Source organism: Atta colombica, unplaced genomic scaffold, assembly GCF_001594045.1.
Source record: "Atta colombica isolate Treedump-2 unplaced genomic scaffold, Acol1.0 scaffold163, whole genome shotgun sequence".
NCBI lineage: Eukaryota > Metazoa > Arthropoda > Insecta > Hymenoptera > Formicidae > Atta > Atta colombica.
Window position 1 is genome coordinate 1,779,708 of NW_017259254.1, and position 19,848 is coordinate 1,799,555.

General features: G+C 38.5%; 1 protein-coding gene across 1 annotated transcript in view; it reads left to right on the forward strand.

Moving 5' to 3' along the window:
- Positions 1-1,752: 1,752 nt before the first annotated feature.
- The window catches only part of LOC108685970, an 83,472-nt gene continuing 65,376 nt past the window's right edge, over positions 1,753-19,848 (forward strand). Inside the window, exon 1 of the mRNA XM_018190986.1 lies at positions 1,753-1,910. Within this exon, the coding sequence (XP_018046475.1) occupies positions 1,753-1,910 (158 nt within the window). The remainder of the gene's footprint in view (positions 1,911-19,848) is intronic.

The window sequence follows — 19,848 nt, forward strand, 5'->3', positions numbered from 1 at the left end:
CGAGATTCCTGAGGAATCTATCGATAGCAATCGCGGGGTTACGTGATCGCGCGAGAGTGCCCCGCTGGAATCTCACGGAATGAGCACGTTCACTGGCTTTGATTTCACGGTGGAAAGGGAGAGTACGTGTGTGGTCGCGACTGGACAGACACATTGCACCGGGCAGCTGCTCTCGCAACATTGTCCGCGCAAAGTCATCGTCATCTGTCGTAATGCCCAACCAAGAACGATATCATGTTGATTGTGAAACGAGCCGCAACAAGGTATATCGCGATAGAAACACGCGGTCCTCCCTCGCGATTATCGAAGATGGCCATTTGTTGCCGAGAGCTCTTGATCGAATTGCTCGAATAAGGAGCATCATTCCTGGGAACTCTCTCGATAACGAGTCTTGGATGCGAAAATGCTTTTGACCTTATGAACGAGCCTGTCTTTGAACCGATCAGTGAGGAAAGTAATGACGAGACAGGCTGCGTTACCAGATGATTCATTGCCCCATTGGCGCGAAAGCCGCCTCGAGGGCCGCACTCTGCGTAACTTTGCGTTCTATGACCGAAGCACTCGCACAGATCGGATTATTTACCGAGAAACTGTGGAAACCGCTTTGACGATTTAACGGTAAAGACAAGCGGGTGTTTTATTGAATGACAACGGACCAGCATCATTGATTATTCCTTTCTTCAACGATCCTGCCGCAGGTGAAACGCACTCTATCATGCACAGTAATCAAGAAGAGACTTAATTACTTGTGGAATCTCTATTGCTAATCCCGAGAAATCTTAGATATCTTAGATATATTTAATTAAACATATCTAATATCTTTAAATTCTGATGACTTTTTGCCTGTATTACGCTTATTTTTGAATGAATTAGAAATTGAGAGTATCATCTTTATTAACTCTTAACTATAGCAACGAGTAATTTGGATCTAAACGAAAATTTGTAGATGATATACAATCTGCATGATTGATATTATGAAGATTTTATAGATAAAATATATTTTGAATGTTTCTACATTAATTATCTTAAGGTTCATTTGCATTCTGTACTTCAAATAAGATTCTTTAGAACTTAAGTGTATTTTTCATAGTTGTAGTTGAGGATTAACATTGATGTAAAGTTCGTTCTAATGTGCAAAAAAAATTTATCAAAATATTATGAATGCTTTGGAATGTTTGGAATAAGTAACGTTTCTAAAATATTTCTTTCTTACGTGCATTATGAATAAAACTTAAAAGAAAAAAGGAAACATTAAATCACGTTAATCATGTCCCCTAAAGAATAGCGCGTTTTTTCCTTCGTCAAGTTTCTCCACGACATTTCGATCGCGCCTTTGTCAGAGCTTCAAGATGAAATATCTTAAGTATTGACCTTTGACGCGAATCGTGATTGCGTAACGGCCTGAACGGACGAGCGACAAACACGGGACAACGTAGTCGTGCCGAACAAATGACCGCGATCCATCAGTTCACGATCTCGAGTGGATCTCGAATAGCAACGTAGGATCTAATAGCGTGTTTTCGTTATAATATCGGATCACTTTCACGGGGCAGAAACCATGAAACGAGGCCGTTGGCTCCCACGGTACATCTTTCTTGTCCCAGGTTCTCATCTTTCTTTCTTACTGCTCCTGGTCGAAGCCACCATTAAACGACAAAAGCAAATACATTCACGGACCGAGTATTGTTTGACGTTCAGCCGTCTCGACTCTTCCGCGTCGGATGCAGTCCAAATGTCTGAGAGTATGTAGGTATGGAAGGATATCGTCTCATGGAAATGAGTTTTCTGTCTAGCACGAACGATAATATGGCGATTTCCGGTCAACCGCACGCTCTGACAAATGATCGTATACGCGTAGGCACAAGTAGCATGGATGCAAATGTATCTTCACCACTTATTGATCCGTTGTGGTTTGAGGAATTAGACGCGCGAAATGAAAAAAGTTGAAAGTCTAGTCATCAATCTTGGACACAAGTCGTGCAGCGTGATTCGATTCTATATGGATCGAATAGATCGCGTCGAATAGATTGGACATGATCGAATGAATTGGAGATGTGAGAGTTACTATTACCTGGGAAGAGGAACCCAGGGATGAGAAATCGCGAAATACTCAAAGTTGTGCAGTCATCCAACGTACAGAGCAACTTGGCCACTTCCTCTCGGTGCTGTACCGCTAGACCGGATAAAACTCGGTAGATTTGTGTTTAAACCGACGATTAGCGATGAAAAGGCGCGGCATGGGCTGCCGTAATTGTCCGAGCAATTACGAGCCAACAGATTTTTTCTCCATCTAATTATGCGCTCGCGTCGTAATGAACGGATGCTTTCGGATGCTCAGCGGCGTAGGAATGTCATTCGGATGTATCGCATGGCATCATTAATAACATACGCCGTAATACTTCAGGAGAAATATCAGCGTCTAGACATACCTTCTCTGTGTACGACGATAATTAGCTATTATAAGAAGTTACGCAATCTTCCGCGGTTGAACGCCTTTCCGGCGTAACGATCAATGAACAATATTCTAATCATACAGGCACGTGAGCTTATATCAATTCGACACGTCTCGTTCTATGATGTAACATGCACGATACGGAATCAGTCGCGTGTAACATCGTCTAAATGGAATTGAAGCCTCAATGTAATACGGCTAAGTCCAAGTGGAAAATGCTCGCGCGCACGGAAGGTGGGAGGATCGCGCGGAGGTCGTCGCTCGCCTCGGGCGATGGAAGGCAAAGGCGCTGATAATTTCCACTTGCGTCTGTTTCATCGCATGTACACCTACACGCGTGTGAACCCGTATGCAAGCTCGCGTCCAACGTGAACGTACGCATATACACAGCGCATATACAAAGCGCGCGCGCGCCATATATATTCACACGCTCTGTGTTCTTAGGACACACAAACCCCGCTTATGGGTTTCTGTAAACTCGAACAGGTAATTCCATTAGCGGATGAGAGGAGTGGGTGTGTTGCGGCGGTGCCCTCGAGCATACGGAGCGCTCCCGCGGAGCACGCTCGTGTCCGCGTGCGTTCATTTACCTACCCGCCGTTTTACAGTTAATCGGTGATTTTTGTAGGAAAAATAAGGCGCGCTTAATCCCGGGATCGTATATCGAGGATGATCATGCGTCGTTGCGTCTTTGCATCCACTTACATCACAGTAGCTACCTACCCGCGGTAGATTGGCCAGTAAAAGGGTAATTTAAGTGCAGGTGCTACTTGCAACCACGAGCGATCGCTTATGGTTCTGTCAGTCTACATGAGTTATGATGTATATAAATAATTTATTTCGGATAGATATGACGGCGATAGACGTCAGACTCCAAACGATTACTTGAATGACTTCGTCGCGGATACAGTTAACATTTATACCGCGGGTCAATAGTTAAATTGTCGTAGAGTTTCTAAGTGCTCATTGTTCACGCGCGCTGCCGCAACAAGTCTGATCGCTGCCAGCCATAAACAATAAATTGTCGTATCAGTTGCTCGAGGCGTGAGCCTGTAACATGATTGTCCTTGATCCGAATTAAGATGTGTATCTTTCGCAATTAAGATGATGGACGTATCTGTGCATAAGGCACGCATATTGTAGTCCCAGGCTGTACCTGGCAATTTTGCTCTGGGCCGAAACGCTGCACGATCCGTCAATTATTGTAAGAAGTGCCGTTACTGCGATAATCGACCTCATGATCGACTCGCCTTATGCCATTTCATCTTTACCTTTCTCTCCCTTCAGGTATTCTCAATATTTATGCCCGTTATTTTTGCGAATTTGTCTGTTTTGCGATCACAATCATAGAATTCAATTAACAATTCAATTGTAATAACACGTATATATCACAATTTACATTTCTATAATTTTATGTTGAATATTAGTAATAAATTTATTATTTAGAAACGTTATTCAGAAATTAATTAATCGATATATTAGATTTTACAAGTTTAATTTCAACATTTGTGTTCCATTCTAATAGATATCAAATTTATTGAAGTTCAGTTGATTCTCAAACTTTTTTTAAGTATTATTTTTAATAAAAAGATAGTCAAATCAGTGACAATTAAATTTAATTAATGTTATTATAGAAACATCTTAATATAAATTAAATCTAAATATTATCATTTTTTTACTAACAATTGAATTAATATGTATTGTGCACGATTTTTTAAATAGATAATCTTTTCTTTAACCTTTGCTATGGCAATTAGAGATTGCTTGATCTGTTAATCATAAATAAATAATCTTACATTTTACTCGCGCGTTCTCAAATAAAATTCTCGTGATGTCAGAAATGTCAGAGTTCGCCTCTCGACGTGACATCTCAACAGGGAAGGTACATGTACCACAAATGTACTTAATGTCATCCGTCTCGATGGGTTGACTTGATGTTCAAGCCACAGCTGGAAGATATTCGCGGTCGCTTCTCGGTTTTCAATCATAACAGCGACGTGATTCGGGGTGCGCCGTTTTTCGCGTTAACATCAACTCGACGTTACCTTGAAGTCAATTACTCGCTTCCCGTCGATTGTCGATGAACGGTAGGAAAACGCGTACCTGCCGGTCCCGAAGTCAAAACGACACGCCTGGCAAGCGGCATCAGAACCATGCAAATCGTCGTGATGGCCTCTAAGATCGGCGGCATCGGGGTCGTGTGAACCGTAAACTCTTAAGTGTAAAGGCGAAGCAGCCTTTCTGAAGACCTTAAAAGTCGCTTAGCCGCACCGACCGACTGACGAAGAAACGGGTCAACCACGCCGAGAGATCTGCAAATCGACACGACATCGTAAAACTTGCACGAAGAGCCGAGCTGAGTTGTACCGAGCGGATGAATGGATTTCGCTACGGTCGATTTCAAGATCGCGACACGTAAAATCCTAATCCATAGAAAACTATGAGGTCGTTGTAAGTGGTGAGACGATTTCTTTGAAAGATCATCCGATATTCACCACCGCTTAACTCTCATATTTCTCTCTTCGCACTCGGCGACTGTTTTTGAAGTGCTGCTTTCGCGAGAGAGACTGGCTTTGATTTGCGAAACATCAATCTTCATAATTTATTGCCGACCTGCGCAGCGCAATGTGGCAATGGCGTTCCGGCAAGCCGACCGATGAGAATGCAGCCCTTTTCGGTTGGGCAACAAAGGACTAGTCCAATTTCGAGCGATGATTTCATTCCTCGACCAGCACTCGCCATTACGGCCGATAAATGTCGGTTGCCGCACCGATGCTAAAGCGTAAACGCGAAATAAATCATATCACGAGTGACGAGGACATTACCTCGAATTGCCTTTATAATTATCGTGTGTAATTCCTTGCGAGATACGAGGCGAGAATTTATCCTCGCCTCGTATCTCGCTGAAACGCGTACAACGCATAATGTCATCTTTAAAACGGATACTGGCAATAAATTCTAAAGATTAGTATCAATGTTATATGTAGAATTACGATATTCGTTTCATTATCGTGTGAAATGTTCGTATAGCAATTATTATTACTTAATCATATATATATATATATATATATATGTGTGTGTGTGTGTGTGTGTGTGTGTGTGTGTGTGTGTGTGTATGTTTGATAGTTGCTTCTCCTTTTTCTCAGAAAGCAGCTGCAGTATCTTTCTGCTTGAAGACGCAGGAATCCTGTGGAATGTATGTAACTTCTTGTTGCCAGGTGGTCCTTAGTAACGATGAACTCATATTTGAAGGTCCTGAGCAACGATCCTTCTCTTTTCACCCGCTTCTCGATTTACATCCACGCCGCTCGAATATCTCGATGTACGAGTTTGACGGGGAACTTCGTGTTTTATTAAATAAAGAAGTTTACGCGCGAGCTCCAACCCGGTCGAACAACGCGACTACGTGGCGTCGAGTTTCATCAAAGTCGTGCAGCAAGAGATGGCCGAGAGATTGTACTCCGTTACTTCGTGAATCGGATTTGTGCCGAGTTATCTCTCCGCCTCACTAAGAACGAAAAGACCGGCACACGGTCCCATCATAACGACACGGATGGTCGTTAGAAAAGCATTAGAGAGTATATATGCCTGCACGAGATCTGACGGTGGCCAGACTCTGCGGAAATCTCCCGCAGTGTCACGTTCGTCTTTCTCTATTTAATTGGGCGCCATCCGTTCGCGCGACACTCGAATACAACTCGCACACCTCGATACTTTTCGTCACGTCGGGTTAACCCGGGTCGATCGTCTCGATTTCATCTGCCACTCCGGAATTCTCCCCCGGCGAGAAACTTCCGACGGCGATTGCCTGGGTGCTTTCGCTTTCTCCCTTCCTCCTTCTCCCGCGGTCGCAGTAGATCTAGAGGAAGATCGATGTCCCGCATTTCTCCGCTAGATATCAGCGACGAGAAACCCCGGCGAGTTTCTCGCGAGACGAGCGTTATCTCGGGAACGCGGTGCCTCTCTTTCCTTCTTTCATCTCGACTCGTCATACTCTCACGAAGGATCGATGATTACAGAACTTGGGTAGTTTGGGTTTAAGCGAGACCGGTCATGATTGGCGGGCCCGACCGCTATGAAAAGGGATTCGAAATCTGGGCTAGGCGGAGATGATGCAGAAGGCTGACGAAATGCCTTCTTTCTCCTATATTCCTCCATATCATCTTTGTTCTCAGGCTATTATGTGTGCGCGCGCGTCTGAAATGACGTACAACGTCGACACGTCTCTCTCTTTCTGGAATCGCGCGCGATTCTTCCGTCTCTTCTCTCCACTTCTCTACTCAGCCATCCTCCCGCTCTCTTCAGCCCTGCGGGTTAGGTCGTCTTCGTGTCTGCTACCTGGCTGCTACACCGTTATCTAACCTCCAGCACCGGGACGCGCGTATGCAGCACACGCGCCTTCCCTGCAATCGGTACGCGTTGAACTCCACACGGCTCGAGAGGATCGTCCGCCCGTGGTAAGACGAGTGAGCGGCATGGTTAGTGCGTTCAGCAGGTTCCAATGCTCGTCGCCTTGAACCTTTCGCATGAGGTTCAAACGGATAGAACGCCATCGTGTCCTGTACTTTAACTCCAGCCGTCGTCACGGTCATCATCGCCGCGGTGGCAAATCGTTCGCTCGTAAAGCCCGCGTTCTGTCGTCGTTGGGAAAGTCACTGTGACATTATGATTTTATAGCGCGACGTTGTTGTCATCGCGAGTGTAAAAATCAATATCTCGATCGTGCATGCATTTGAAGATGACCGCATTGCGTAGAGAGCTTGTTCAGAATTAATACACACACACACACACACACACACACACACACACACACACACACACACACACACACACACATTCACATTCAATGTATATATCTATAAAAACTTAGAAATCATAAAGCATAAATATAAATCATGATGTTTTAAACGATTCTCATATCATTTATTTATCTTTGCGATATGATGCAGATCGAAGTTACATGTGAAAGTCCAATATTTTTATGTATCCATATAAAAGTGTATTTCAGATACTTTGTTTTTTATAAAGTCGTAATACCGAATCTCACCATTTACAACACAGCGCGAGCTAAAATTACATGCAACATCGCTGTCTGCCGTCACCGTTATATTTTATGATACGTATCCTGCGGACTGCATAATGACAGTAATACTTTTACCAGCCGGAATCGACTTTAGAATGGAGTTTGAATCCAAAAAGAGAACGGTAATACGTAATAGCCTTAATCGTATCACGGAGATATAATCTTAATACATCAGGAATACGTTGTATAACGCTGTGTATATTTAGATAGTCATTATGTATATCCTATAGTATTCTATCATTCAAAGTAACAATAAGTTGCGTAAAATACTATTGAACCATTCATTATATAATGGTGACATATTTTTAATGAAAGCTACATTTTCTTTATCATTTTATTATAATTATCCTTTTTAAATTTATTTAGATTTTAGAAAATGTCGCAAAGAAATTAAAATTGTCACACTGTTTAAGTAACAGTTTTTAATAGCTTTTTTTTTCAAAATAATAGTGTGTGTTTTGAATGAAAAGTTATATTTATACAGAAGTTGAATTAATACAAAAGGGTTATATTTTATAATGTTATTTATTATGACATAAGACATAGGCAAGAGATTTTGCTTAAGCGAGCTATGATAATATACGCTCAGCGAGCAAACCAACCGCAACTTGGTGCAGCTATGCGATCTCGTAAATCATCTTGAAAATGATTGCTCGATTATGTCTACGGATCGATTCTCTCATATGTTGCAATGGGTAGCTCGCAAATCGTCGATCGATCGAGTGTCTGTTTTTCAACTATATCAGGTTTGTTCAGGTCAACTATAATAGTTTTCTTAGTAGGAAGTATTTATTCAACATCGATATTATTGACACTACACTGAAAGAAAAGATTGTCTGTTGCAGCAAATTAGATGATAAAATATGGAATAGCATTTTTAATTGGCTGCAGCAGCCAATTTTTGATTAGGTTATTCACAATGTCAGTGTAGGATTTCGATAGGCTAAAATTGACTACAGTAATCAATTAAAAATGCTGTTCCATATTCAGCCAATCTTTTTTTCAGTGTAGTGTATTAATAAGAAGTATTAATAAGAAGTTTAAAAAATTTTTGACTTCAATTGACGTAATATCGTGCTAATTATAATCTTATAATCTTATAATAGTAAATTTTAATATTGTAATAATTAGGTAGCTCATAAAGACGTTGTCATCAAATTTAAATTTAAATTAATGAATCTCCATTTGGATATTTGCCTGAAGGTTTTCTAATCGCTTATAGATAAAATTACACTGCAAAAATTAAGGGATAATGAGATTTAGATCTGGGAAGGTAGATCTTCTGATTAGAAAAGGGTTTAATTCGCTCAGTCGTGATGCCGGCCTTTGTTTGCCAATACTTCAAGGTTTTCCGCCAGGCGCCGCGATGGCGACGTAGATTGGAGCGATGAGGCTTCAATATGAAGAGCACGTTATTGCTGAGACGTCCCGCCAAATGTCTTCATGGCTAAGAATCCCAATGAATTCTCAGCGATATAACTAAATTATAATAAACTATAATAGATTGACCGGTTCCCCGTCCCCGAGAGAATATTCTTCAAACTCTGACTGACTCTTCTAGGCCATCTAGGGCGCCAAGTTCGTACGGGTTACGCCGATTATTTCTGCGCTTCAAGGGCAGAGATTGCGGGTCTATGGTACTCTGCGCTTTCGTCGAGCGCGGTAACGGTAATGGTAAGTGCCAGGATTTACGAGCGCCAATTCGCCTCGATAACAGCGCGGCGATGGGTTTCCTGGAAATCACGCGAGTGCAAACCATCGGGGTACATATTGCGTCCTCCGTTCGGGAGACGAGAGGCCAGTTTCGCATTTCGCGTCAAACGACGATTGACAATCCCGATTGAGAGACGAATGTTAATTACCCGTAAAACGCTGCTGCGCGTCGCCTCTTAGCGGCGAATTGCCTTTTAGCCGTGTAATTACAGTTGGCAAGTAGATGCAAGTGTTGCCGGTTGCAAGTGTAATGCCCGTAAGTAGATAATTGCACGGTATGTAAAGGCGTAAATTTTTTCGCGAGAATAAAAGCGTCGAGAGATTGTCGGTTGCCTTTGAATTGTAGGGAACTACTAATGGATATTACTCTCACCATGCCGATTAGCGCGATCGTCAGAGTGCAATGTGCGTTCGAACTTCGCAGCATTTCTTTCTTTTTCTTACTTCTTTTTCCATCGGTTACGTTTTGCCGCGTACAACCGGTTACGATACTAATTCCCAGTTTGCATCGGAAGAGGGCTAAGCCTAAGCGCTAACATGTTAGCGACTCTATCGTGCCACACAGTCCCGAAGAAGATTTCAGATTACCCGTTGAGGTGAATATACGGTACTCGCTTTTAAAAAGTATAGTGACCTAGTAACACGTGGGAACGCTTAGGCGAAACGACGCGAGCCAGGCTCGTTCTTGGATGCATCTGATGTTTCTTTGTGTGGCGGACTTTACCGTGACAGAATGTAGCAATGATTTCCAGGATTTCACTGCCGTTACATCAGTTACATGGTCTTCGTAGTACAACCGGGGATAGAGTATTCATATATCCTCCTTTGTTTGCCTAATTAATGCACAGTTAACTCAATATTATTTCGAAATAGATGTTGCATAAATATTATGTGGCAATATCATTGTTACATACTTAAGTACGTTCGTACGTTGTTATATACTTGTACGTGTCGTAATGACAAAAATTAAAAATATATATAAGTAATTTTCTTAAATTAATAACAAGGTAATTACGTATTGACTTGCTTATTGTATAAAGAAACAGATAGATTTTCTTATACATAATTATATTATCAGAATAGATATGAAATTTAAAATATAAGTAACAATTATAAAATATAAGTAACTCATAAATAACTTTGACGGAGCAAACATATACAATCTTACATTTTTTTCTTGATGAAAATACTTCAATTGTTTCATTATGAGACCGGTTGTATTTTTATAAAAAAAAAAGTGAAATCTCTTCATTAAATTTTTCTTATCTTGTCATAGTCATGATGTAAGAAGAGGTCTGTTTTCTATGGCTGAATCAGTGTACACTTTTGAAACTTAAAGTGAAACAGGTATATATATTTGATATTTGTCGAAAGCGAGAAAGAGAATTCTAGTGCAAACTAATAATAGAAACAGAAAATAGATGAAAGATCAATATTACCTGATCTTCTTACATCATGATCATATAGTTACATAATTCTATAAATTACAATGTTATTTATATTTTAAATTTTACCTATCTATTTTAGTAATATAATTATATAATAAAACAATCTCAAATTTACCTTTTGCTCTAAGATACTCTTATATCATATATGTTCTTATTACAGCATATATCATAAAGTCATGTTGCAATTGTATAGTAGAATTAAATGTTTAATACAAAAGCTAAATGCGAATCGAAGAGGGACGTAAAGCAATTTCTTGCAGTTTATAAAATTTAATACTTTGACAAAACGCGAGTACCGTTCGACACGACGAATCGCTCTACGAAATCCATGTATTCACTCGTTAGAGAGCGATCGCTTGTTCTATCAGCTGGACAGAATCCCATGAAATTAACGGCAGACTAATTAACGGGAAAAGTTTTCTTCTTGACTTTTGTAGCGACAAAAGTCTACAGTGCTACAAAAAGCGGAGCATCGGAACGCAGAGAGCGACGCGAATACATTATTAACCGGTAAATATACGCGTACATACACGCATAGTTGCTCCATTATGAGAGAGCTAATTTACTTGCTTCCACTATTCACTTATCTCTTGCGCTACACAACCCGGCATTCCAGAACCGTGGAAACATCTGACTGGACGCGGTTGTTTATGGCAATTACGAGTCATGTAGCTGCGGATTCCTGTCTTCGCTAACATCGATGTACTCGTAGATTTCTCGCGACTCTTAGCGATCTTCATTAGAACATGGAGATTTGATGATAAAACGGCAAACACTGAAGAATTTACCACGTTTACTGTGACTTATGCGAGCGCAGAGCAAATTACCGCCGGATACATTATAAGTGTAATAATATTATAGAATATAGATAATTGAGAGTAACTGTACAATTCTAATGCGACAAGTTTAATAATGAATTTGGTCGTACAGTAAACAAAAAATGTATTATATAAAATATAGGAACTATATTCAAGAACTGTATTGTGACACATTAAAGTCTAATGGCTAACACAACTAAGAAGCATTGCAGGCAACAAAAATAAGAAATAACAAATTTTAACCTATGAGAAAACGTGTATCAGAACACATGATTCTGATTGAAATCTGTTATTTCCTATTTCTATTGCCAGCGTTTTCCAATTATATCTCAGATTTAAGAATCATATAAAGTAACAGAAAAAATTGCATGCTGCATAATTATAAGAAATGTATCAAGCAAAAATATCAAATGTTAGAAATATTACAATCAAATATTTTACAATCATCAATAAGATAATAAACAAAATCTGAAAAAATTCAAGGTAAAGATCTCTTTTATTGTTGATAGTACTTGAACTACTTTCTATTTGAATGTGCAAGAATTATATCACTTCCATAATGTGGAATATCAATGTAAGTATCGTTAAGAGCCGAGTTTGAATGATTATTCAAAGATCGGAATATGCTGGATGTGTTCGTATCTTTTCTCGGGACTTGATAAGATTTTCAGCCTTCGAACGTCACATCGCTCCGAATGAGCTCGAAAAGCAATGAACGTCGCGTGCAGCGAGTATTCAAACACGCGAAGCATGCTTTAATCGATCGAATATTACGATCGTGCTCGATTGATCGCCCAGTTCGGTGATCCTGGCGAAGGTGATCGACGCGAGTTGACCCTAGTCATCTCTATGCTTTACCGCCACCGTCATCGCGACAGGTATAAGTACGACGTTCATGTTTCGCGTAAGAAACCCGTATTTCCGGCTTCTTTATGGTTTCTCTGACCTCCCGGAAAGAGGAGCTCTCACATGTATACGACCCTGGCGCTTCGCGTCGATTTACCGCGACGTTCCACATTCTCTGCTTCCGCGTGTGAGACCAATGGTAATGTCACTTGCGGGCTCTGAGGAATTTGCTAACTGCACACTGTCTTCGCGGCTTCTCTCTTTCTACACGACGCTGAGGAATGGAAAAGTGAAAAAAACATAGAAACAACATGTTTTATCACACGTATACAATAAGATGATAGATTTTTTGCTTTTTGTGACAAAAATTGATTTTGTAAAATAAAATGTCTGTGCGTTTTTATAATATATGATATTAAAATGTGCGAATTAAAATATTTTTAAAAATTATAATATTTTTTAAGTATTTATTATAACTGATTTTTTTTTATTTATTTGCAGATTTTGACCTAGTTGTATTCATATATTGTAATATTACATAAAAATTATGCTCATTTAATTTAGTTTTACATAATTTAGAATTAGGTACATTTATATTTATGTTTTATTATGTTTTATTGTCCATAATGATATTTATTGTGTATGATGAGCGTTTCAAATATTTTTTTATTGATGAAGCAAACTCTGTTAATTCTAAAACTGATTATAAAATCAAGATTAGTAACGAGATTAACTGTAGTTTCTCTTTGTTTTCTTACCGTGAGATTTGGCACGGTATACGGTATTGTCATCTGTTATCCATGTTGCAAGCATGTATAGTCTAATTCTTCTGAAATTTTTCTGAGAATCTCATGATATCATTAACGATACCTGTCTTAAAAATATACGGCCGTAAAATTGGTATCACTAGGTAGCAAAAGATAATTCTCATTGCTCTTCCCTAAAAGCGTAAAAGTTGACTTAATATGAGATATACCAGTACAATAAATTGCTGATAAAGTCTGATCCGGTTTGTTTTAATATTTCAACATCAACATCATCACGCGTGCCAGTTCCTTTTGTGCTTCAAAGAAAGAAAGAATAGTGTACATTTAACATTTGAATGCGTTCATGGAACCGGCCTTGAGGCTCATTCACCGCCCGCACGACCTTATAATCTACATTCTCTTTTGACGACGAAGGTAAAATGTAACATCTTCCTATTCTTTAGTTGCATACAAAACACAAGTCGTGCGGAAGAAAGCGGGATGAAAGAAAGTAAGCAGACCGTATGGCGAATTTCATTTTCACTTTCTTTCAGATAATAACACAGGAAGCTGATTTCTCACTTCCATAGTAATGTTTCCAGTTACAACACGAAATCGTTCTAAACGTTTATTCTTCTTTGTCCTTCTTTAAAGATAAATAAATCTTTCTTTGTATAAATCATTACCTCATTACCTCTAAAAAGGATTCAATATAAATTTGTGTCTTTTTGTTACGGAAATTGATAAGTCATTTTTTATTTTACGATTATTCTATATACTTAATTGCTCAAGTATCTATTTATAAGGTAATGAAGATAATCTTTATTATTAGTGTAGCATAGAGGCTTATGTTACTGCTTATGTCTCTTTCAATTATTTCCTGAAGTTCCATGAATACAGTTGACTTAGGAAATAGTCGAGCCATCTGTTCTATGTCATTGGTTAACTATGGTCATTTTGAAGAGTTTTAGAAGATAATCGAAAGAGATGTAATTTACAATATTGAGTGTAGACTTATGAAGCATGCTTGCATTTTAATAGTCCATTTGGTCCAATGGTGATATTAAATGCGATTATAATTGTAGTCACACAGCATAATCATATTAGTCTTTGGAATTGTTACGTTATTAATATTCTAACTTTCATAATGTCGTAATATATTCGATTTTATGATATAAGTTAATGTCATTATTGGCGATGACTCCTCAATTATCAATATATATTTTATTAATTCTATTATAAAATTAAACACCAATTTACGTAGATTTCACATATGAATAATATATTGCGCTCTCTTACATTGAAATCTCCTAGGATTTCATGGAATATTCCCGGGAATATAGTAATCGTTCCATTCATTGAAGTCTCCGCGTTTCGAGAGACTTCGATGATCGCAATGTAGCGTTCTCGTATAAAATATACGTAAATATTACCCAACATCGCATCTATTAGTAAATGTGTATAATTATTAATAAATATGAGGTAATTGTATCTACAATATAATTATAATTATTATATTTTAATTTAATTATCTTTAAAATTTTCTCATTATTACTTCTCTTTCTTAGAGAAATCATTTTGAACTCTCAATGAGTTTCTTCCACAATTTTTTTCGCGAGCAAAGCATTGAAAATCGCGTCGGCTTCTATTTAAATTTTTCACTATTCAAAGATATTGTGATTCCATTATTCGTAGTCTCTTCGTATGATACGACGTTTCCGTTGGTAACCTCCTATCTTTAACATTTTACTAGTCAGTATATTTTCTTGTCAATTTAATTACGATGTAGTTTACAAGTTAGAGATCGTACTTGTAACAACTGAAGATATCGGAGGTTGTATCAACCATTAGGAAGTTTATGACCGATGTTTTTCTTTTCTCCACGCGCAAAAGGAGAAAGAGAGATTAAGCCCAAGTTCTTCTTCATGATATCATCATCTTATATGGAAAGTCGAGAGTCGTTTTTGTCGTTATTGTCGCGCTTGATTCTTACTTTAACAAAGAGCCCGCGAAATACATATCTCTTGTGTTATACTTCTCGTGGAGAAGTTTATGATACACGCTACACTCGTGCAGCCTTGAACAGCGAATTAAATTATCATAATTCGATTTAAATAATAAAACCGATGCGTTATATTTAAGTGTGAATCTATAATATAAAGCGGACTTATAATTGGCATAGTGCACACATAATCGAAAACTTAGTTATCTTTTTTTTACTTGATTGATCAGAATTACAAAGCAGACTGCAGACAATGATAAATATTTTAGAACATCGGAAGCTATTTTTGTTGTTGTATATGAAAAAAAATTGATTTTTGATACAATTAAAATCTAGTATTTCTGAGCTATATTTTCTACTATCGAATTAACTAGATCGTCATTTTTATGAGACATTTCGTGACGGATCAGCCGAAAATATCATTAGTACGGCCATAATTCGTTCTAGTGATGTGGAATTGTTTTTGCTCGATCGCACGACGATTCATCAGGTTATGATATGTCCGATAAAGCGAGATTATTGCTGTAATCTAAATATGGAATTGCACTTACGAGATAAAATCGAAAATCATGATGTCGATGCCGCAAACCATGCACGTCGGAGACGGAGATTAGATTTCCGCGCTCCACTTAATTTCGAAAATGATTTCTTACGAAATATGCCGACTTAGCGGAACCTTTCCATCATAAAAGCGTGCTGAGATCATCGTGATGAAATTTCACAAGTACATTATATTGGTAATCTTAACTACTGAAAGACACCGCCGCTACTTTGGGTTTATGACTCGAGGGTTAACGGTTTTTTCGTTTAACAGTTTTCATCCTCCGATGTTACTAAATCGAGAAAAGCGTATACGCTTAATTGTATATATAACATTTCTTACAAGAGCATGCCTGATGAATGTTAATAAGCCGGCGCTCGCGCTAACTCAATTTCAAGTTTCTTATCAGTACAATTATTTATTCTCTTGTTTGCGTAATTATCGCTCATTAAGCGGGACGCAGCTTGTAGCATTAATATGTTGCGCAGAGCCCGAAGAAATCCGTGGCACACATCTCAGTACCATATTTCTTCTGGCTATTACGTCGATTATCATTACTTCTATGTGGAAGTCTTTAATTATAAAGTGTTTTATATATAGCGCTATCTACTCCTGTTCTATCACGACTTATCCTGAGGCTACTATACGAGAATAACCTCGATTCGGTATCTCGAGGCGATCAATCGTGTAAAGATTTTAATTCGCTCGCTCTTCGTTCGCTGCATAAAGATGATAGGCTCATCGTACGAAAGATTCCGTGAATTCTGCGCTCTTCTCACACGTCGACTACTCTTCCACCGACACGGCGAGAAAAATGCGGAATGTCTCGGAATTAATTGAAATCAGCATAACTCGATGCTGAAGCACGCGTTCCTTCGTGCGAAACGACGACACGGCGATTAATGGCTGGGATCATTTCATTCATCGTTCTCTCCTCGCGTGTGAGGGAAGTAACATAAAGAGTGATGGTAAAGGTCAATGTCAATCGCCATCGATGCGGCAAGCCCCTAACTTTGAAAAGAAAAATTGATTTTTATCGACTAGCCGGTACAGGCGCATTCTCTGTGCGTTTATTTACAGCATACTAATTAGTGCCCAACTAACGGGACAGATAGAATTATTATAATAATATTATTAATAATATTCCGCGCTGACATCATCGTGTAATGTGCTTTCACGCCCACCTAATTCGTTTAACTGCGAATATTTCGTCACGAAATCGTGTTTCCGAAACAAATTGTCTTTGTAAATGCGAGCATACTCGTGAAATTTCACAGTCAATTTCCTGTGATAATTCAAATGTTGAACACGCAATTCTCATTAATAAGTATTATGTCGATCTTAACCAGAGTATATTGCAATTCAAAGATCGTAGATCGAGACAAGGATCTTTTACGCAAATGCATAAATTTTTGTGCAGTGAATAACAGAACTAAATTCATCTTCTTTATGCAACGCCATATTCTCGTATTCTCTCTTCTACTCGTTTAATAGCACATGATTACTCGTTGTGAATGTTTGGCCACACCTGCGCGTTTATATCCGAGTTCGTTCCCATGTTCGCTTACGTGATTGTAAGCTTCGTCGCACGACTCCCTCCAAGGCAGATGAGGGAGACGTCGTAAGAACCTTGGTATATTATATCAGATAGAAATATGCATTTCCGTTACTCAGAGAATCAAGTGATATTAACAGACTGAACAAAGTATAAGAAAGCTTATATTTTATACTACAAAAAATATTTTGCGTGCGCGTGTAATTTGTTTCTGTAAATTATATATTGAGTATCTCATTTGAAAATTGATAGGTACAGCATATTCACCAGAAAAAATCTGTTACAACAAATTATTATAGTTTTTTTTTCAAATTTTTATTTTACACTGACATCGAATTGCTGCTAAATTTTAAAATAAAATATAAAATATTTAATTATGTTTAATTATTTCCAAACACATTAATTACATTAATAGATTGATTGAGAGACGTATCAATTTAATTGTTGATGCTGATAAGAAGCAAAATATTTTTGACATCAATGTCTGATATTTTTTTAAATAAAATATAATTTTGTAATGTTTGTTGCACGTGCAATAAATCTTTAGCTATTTGATTCGTCCACTGCATGCCACAAACTGCGTATATACCGGGACCAGGTTTTTTTCAAATATCCTTACAGTTACGCTCTATACTGGTCTGCCTCGTCCTCGATGAAAGAAATGCTCGGTCATTTAATTTCGAAGACGACAACGGAGACGAAGTCGAGGACAAGATGGTATCGATCGCAATTACCGGCGCACAGACAAAACGAGATTCTCTCATGAAGGGAACGCGGAACATAGCCAAGAACAGATGTCGTTCCAAGGAATGTCAGCTAGTTGCTTGTTCTATAGAATATGGTGTTCAGTTCTTCTCAATTTCATCATTATCGAATTTTTCATTGTACTTGTTAGCTTTTTTAATTATCGTTAACTCATTTTATGTAATATTTTTTATGTTTTATTTAAATAATAATAATAACTTATTGATGTGTAAAATACGGGAAATAATTTACATAAAAATAAAATAATAGAGAATAGCTCTTCAAAAAAAGTGAGACATTAGCAATAACGTTGCTTATGCTCGTAAATTTTTGATACATTTAATATAAATATACATTCTCTCATCTTATTTTAAAATTATAAAATTAATAGAATATTTTAACAGCAATATATACTTTATTCTATTTTACAAGTTATCTCGTCCATATGTAAGTGCCTGCATGAATGGTTTGACTTGTAAATCTCTGATAACCGAAATAGGTAATTGAGAATCTCGAGAACGATTGATTCTTTCACATATTTTATAAAAGAATCTTGCATCGTATCTATAATGATAATAATCGATTTCAAGCGCTTGTATTTCTGCACGTTATATTAATCATGCTTATGCATTAATTTCATTAAATTACGTTTTCAATTCGTTGTTGATCATAATTTCTTAAATCTTGTAAGAACTTTGCAATGGTATATCAAAATGCTATCAGAGAGAAAGTGCAGTAAGCAGATTTCTTCGGCAATTGATAGTGTGAGTAGGTGAATTTTCAATTAAGCGATTAACCAATGCGATATGGTATGTGAATGTACATACATTGCCAAAGTTTCACTGGTTGTCAAACATTTATAACTCCCACAATTACAAGAAATATGGCACACAAGCATGCAAGTGAGAAAAAGAAGTGCAAAATAACAATATCTTGTAATATTAATGTACCATATAGAATCGTGGATAGAATAAGAAAAAAGGTTCGCGAATCTTGTAACATGTATCGCTTGTTATTTTGCTTTTTCATTCATCAGAGGAGGGGGAGGGGGAAGGGCGAATCAGTCCTTATAATTAACAGTACACGTTGGCAGTTCCTTTATGTATTCGGAGTACAAAATGCAATAACACCTGGAGCATTAACTGGCACATACACCGTGCCAATGACCCGCTTCATCAGTAACATAAACGGCCATTCGTGTCCGGCCGCACTAAAATTCCGTACGCTTCGTTTAAAGTAACTTTACACGCAATCAAACCCCAATTCATCCTACGACGAGGACTTATTGGACGGATCTCGCCTCGGGTCAAACTCTTCTGCCAAATATTTCTGCTGGATCACCCTGATGCCTTCTTGCACGGTCTGTTCCTCTCTCTGACAATATAACGCAAGTTATGTTCGCACTGTCGTGCACGTTACGCGGCCACGGAACATACGCGTATCGATCCTACGTATCCGTCGGTGATAAAATTACAAGAATAAGTATTTATCTTCGTGCTTAAAGCATCCTTCTCCCCTCCCCCCCCCCTCTCTCTCTCTTCTCCCCATTTCTCTTTTAGGTCGGCGTCCTGCCGCGAGAAAGAAGGTCCTACGGACTGCTCGCTCCCATCGCAGCGATAAATCGCCGTTCATTCTCGCGCGAGCGAATCGTCGAGCGAGCAACAATGAACCCGGTAACTTCTCCGGATAGATAGGGAAAGGGAGAGGGAACGAATGGGGAACAAAGAGAGAAAAGCGAATGTATACGTATCTGATAGTTCGACCGTGAGTTATTAGTATATAGCGTATACCGTCGTAAAGGAACGCAAAACCCGCCTTTACGCTGCGGACCTTGAAGTAGTGGCGTACACACTACTCGAGTAGATCCGACGATAGCTGCAAGAAACGACATGAAATTACG